Source organism: Phaethon lepturus, unplaced genomic scaffold (genome assembly GCF_000687285.1).
Source record: "Phaethon lepturus isolate BGI_N335 unplaced genomic scaffold, ASM68728v1 scaffold23785, whole genome shotgun sequence".
Taxonomy (NCBI): Eukaryota; Metazoa; Chordata; class Aves; order Phaethontiformes; family Phaethontidae; genus Phaethon; species Phaethon lepturus.
Window position 1 is genome coordinate 9,204 of NW_010541535.1, and position 3,906 is coordinate 13,109.

Consider the following 3,906-nt stretch of genomic DNA (forward strand, 5'->3'; position numbering starts at 1 on the left):
ATGAATATTTCAAAGCCATGCTCCTTCCTAGTTAAAAAAAAAGGGGGGGGTTGTGCTTCCAACTTAATTAGCTTTTATTTGTAATGTAGCCAGATTGGGGAAACAGTTAAACTTCAGCATGTGCTTTTTCTGCGAGCTGGCTGAAATTCCCTGAAATATAGAAGAAAAAAAAAATCAATCGCCTTGAAAACATATAATAATATTATCAATAATGCTATTAATTATACTATTATTAATAATAATAATAGTCATTATTATAATAACGATGATAATAATAATAACAATAATACAATGGCGTTTGAATAAGAAAGAATCAGTATCTTCACCTCGTGCCGATCCGGTTGGTACCTGGTTTCCATCTGAAAGGTAAACCGGAGCCACAGCCCAAGCAGGAGGCAAAGGGACAAACCTGACTTCACCCCACGGTAAATATCACGCAGTGTAAGCCAAAGTTTTCCAAACTGGCAGAGGAGCAGCCCCCGCCGAGGGTCTGACTCCTCGGAGTCTGTGCAGGACGCGCTGACACAGTCACTTTTTTTCCCTTTGAATTAACTTATTTTATTTTTTCCCCTCAACGTGGAACAGCAGCAGAGATTGCCATTGCAATCATACGATTAAAAATACAGTATATTCTCGCCCCTCATTATTTCCTCTCCTCCGTGTGCAGGATGTTATGGTGACTTTCCCCCCCCACCATCATTTAACTTGCACACAGACACACAGGCACACACACTCACACACACACAAAAAGAAAGTCCTATTCTATTGTACTGGGCAGAGATCCAGAACAAACTGCAACCGTGAGGTGAATGATTTGAAAGAATTAAATATCCAGGTTCTGTGCTCAATGTCCCTGAAATTGAATATAGAAAAATCTTGTCCAAGAAAATGTTATTAAGTTATAAGTAAGTGCAGGGACCTGCGCTAAGAGGATGCTGTGTGGTTTCTATGGCATGTGGTTAGGACGCATATTTTGTTTTAAATAATAGTTTAATTTGGGCTGATGTTGAGAGCCTGCCAGGGCTGGAAGACGGAGCTGTTTTGCAGAAAGTACTCCCACCAATTTCCCTGACTCTTTCAATTTTTGAAAGTATTTCGCAATAATGAATCTCCGCCCTGTGTATGGCACTGGGATCTCTTAATTTATTTGCTGGATTTGAAAGAAAAGATGTGCCAGAACCTCTTCCCATTCACTTTCCTGTGTAGGGATTTGTGTATAATGAACGGATAAAGCCAACACTGGCGTTTAAAATATCCTATGTTTTAACGATCCGGCATATGACCAAAAAATAAAACCAAACCGAATAAAAATCCGTTATGAAGCAGAGCCCTCCATTGCCATTAAAGGATGGGTAGCAGGATTAACAGTATCAATTATTAACAGCTTTCTTCCTCTTTAATATTTAATTCTGCATATTAGATCAAGTCAATTACATTAAGGAAATAGCCGTGCAAATTTGTAAGAGGCAGTACTTACAGTGGAAGATTAACCGGATTATTTTTTAAAAATATTCAATATATTTCATTTTACGTAGAGGAAACGTTCTGATGGCGAGCGCGTGTGTGTATGTATATATTTATAACGGTCCATTTAATTGGTGTAAAGGTTTATGGCTTCAGTCATAATTTCAGAGGAGGCAAAGGAAGTAAAATAGAAATACGTGGTCTGCCTACCACCCTTCATTTTACTCAGTTACCCAACGGTCAGCTAATGTTCGCATGTGATTAGTAAATGCTCTATTATTTACCCTAAACCCACTTCACCTTTGGGTGCGACCTTCACCACTATCGTGTCTGGGGGGGTCGTTTCTGCTTCCAAAATATTGTTTTCCCCCCCCTCACTCCCCTCCCCTCCCCTTGAATAAGCCGATTCCTGAAATGTCCTTTTTCCAAAAGATTCCCACGTAATTTCTCCCACACGCGAGGGTGACGGGCAGTCTGTTATTTATTTTTGGCTGCATTTGCAGCCCTGCAAATGTCCGTGTCTCTGGGTAACACTGTCCAGATCTCCGGCAGCAGCAGAGTCCATCCAGCCCTCAGAGGATGTTTATTGTATCGAGACCGTTTCTTTGCCACACAGCAAAAAATAGGCAGGATTTATGAAAGTTTTCTCCAGACCTCCTCTCTCTGCTCTTTTCCTGCGCGATGTGTCTATAGGGGTAAATCTACAGACACGTGGGAAAACACGTCTGGGAAAAAAAAACACAAAAAAAAGATATTTTTTGCGTTGGTTTCTTTGTATATAGCGTGCGTAACGTGCAGCTGGGCGTTATGCAAATCTATAAGTGCATGTGGGTGTTTACCTGGCAGAGATGGACCTGGGGGAAAGTGGGGGGAGCTCTGCCAGTGGCACGTGTGCGCACAGACACGCGTGTGCACGGTAACATGCATGTGCAGAGCCACGCGTGTGCACGCAGCCGTGGGTGAGCACAGACACAAGTCTGCACGTACAGACAAAACACAGACCCGCATGTCCGCGGGCCCCAGGCCCCCCCCACTCGGGGAGGGACGGGGTGCGTGTGCGGCGGGATCGGGCCCTCCCCACCGCCCTGACGATCCCGTATGATTTTCTGCTGCAAAACTCCTCTGGCAGGGAGCATTTTTCACCCGGGCGTGCATATGCGTGCGTATAATCTTAATATTTGATGGCATGATTAAAACCTTCTGAGAAACACTCAAGCTGCATCGTATATTGATCTCGCTGCTTTTCTTTCAGCCAACCCAGCTGCCAGCTGGCTTCACGCCCGTTCCTCCAGGAAAAAACGATGCCCTTACACCAAATACCAGACCCTGGAACTAGAGAAGGAGTTTTTATTCAATATGTACCTGACGAGGGACCGTAGACACGAAGTGGCCAGACTCCTCAACCTGAGTGAGAGACAAGTCAAAATCTGGTTTCAGAACCGAAGGATGAAAATGAAGAAAATGAACAAGGAGCAGGGCAAAGAATGAAAAAAAACCCACCACAAAACCAAGAAACAGCAAAGCAGCATCCCCCCTCCCCTTCCCTCCCAGCTCCCAGCCTCCGCGGCCGCGCACCCCCACTGTAGTGCTGCCAAATCCCTCAAACTCGAGGGGAAATCCTCCCCGTTTCCCATCTCCACCTTTGCATGCAAGATGTTGCTTATTGTTCTTTTTTTATCTTCCTAGTATTGCCACATAGAAGGCAATCTAGCCAAAACTGCAGCTCCTTTTTGGGGACACATGCTGGGTTTTGTTTCTATTCTCTTGTTTTCCTTCTCTATTTTTTTTCCCCCCTTATCTCTTTTCTTCTCCCTACAGCGTGACATAGACACAGGCTCCTGTCTGAGCAGCAGCTTTCTCTGCTTGCCTTTTCTGCATGGAAAGCAAGACGGCAAACACAACTGGCCACAAACAACCCTGGCCCAAGCCCCCACCAAACCTCGCCGTCTTTCTTTCTCCACGTAAGGACAATGATGCTCTATAACACTCACAACACCCCGGCGCACACACAAACACTCACACACACTCACACTCACACGTTGAGGTGGCCAAGGAACCAGACGATTTAATTAAACTCCTGCAAGACAGACACATTCGTAAGACTTGCCTTTAATTGCACCCAACAAATCATTTTCAATTCGCCAACTTTATACCGGGGTAGTCGGTTAATGACAGCCCAACTCCCACAACAGCGCTGGGTTTCTTTTATTATTCCCCCCCCCTCTATTTTTTTGGTAAAGTTTGTTTTATTATGCGGGATTTTTATTTGAATCGTGCCATGCAGATATGTGACTTTGACCTGGAAGTTTAGTAGGATCTTTACAGGCAAACCTCCTCATCTGGTAGTTTTATACTGGGTCACTTGGAAGAGGAGAAAAGACGGGGAGGGAGGCGAGAGAGTGTGTGGGGGGCACTCTCAGAGCCGCGTTGTAAATTATTTAG

The 3,906-nt window shown here is 44.5% G+C and overlaps 1 protein-coding gene across 1 annotated transcript in view; it reads left to right on the forward strand.

The window, feature by feature from the left end:
- Nucleotides 1-2,952, forward strand: part of HOXB9 (homeobox B9) — a 4,168-nt gene extending 1,216 nt beyond the window's left edge. The window contains exon 2 of the mRNA XM_010287770.1: nucleotides 2,717-2,952. Within this exon, the coding sequence (XP_010286072.1) occupies nucleotides 2,717-2,952 (236 nt within the window). The remainder of the gene's footprint in view (nucleotides 1-2,716) is intronic.
- The last annotated feature ends 954 nt before the right edge of the window (nucleotides 2,953-3,906 follow it).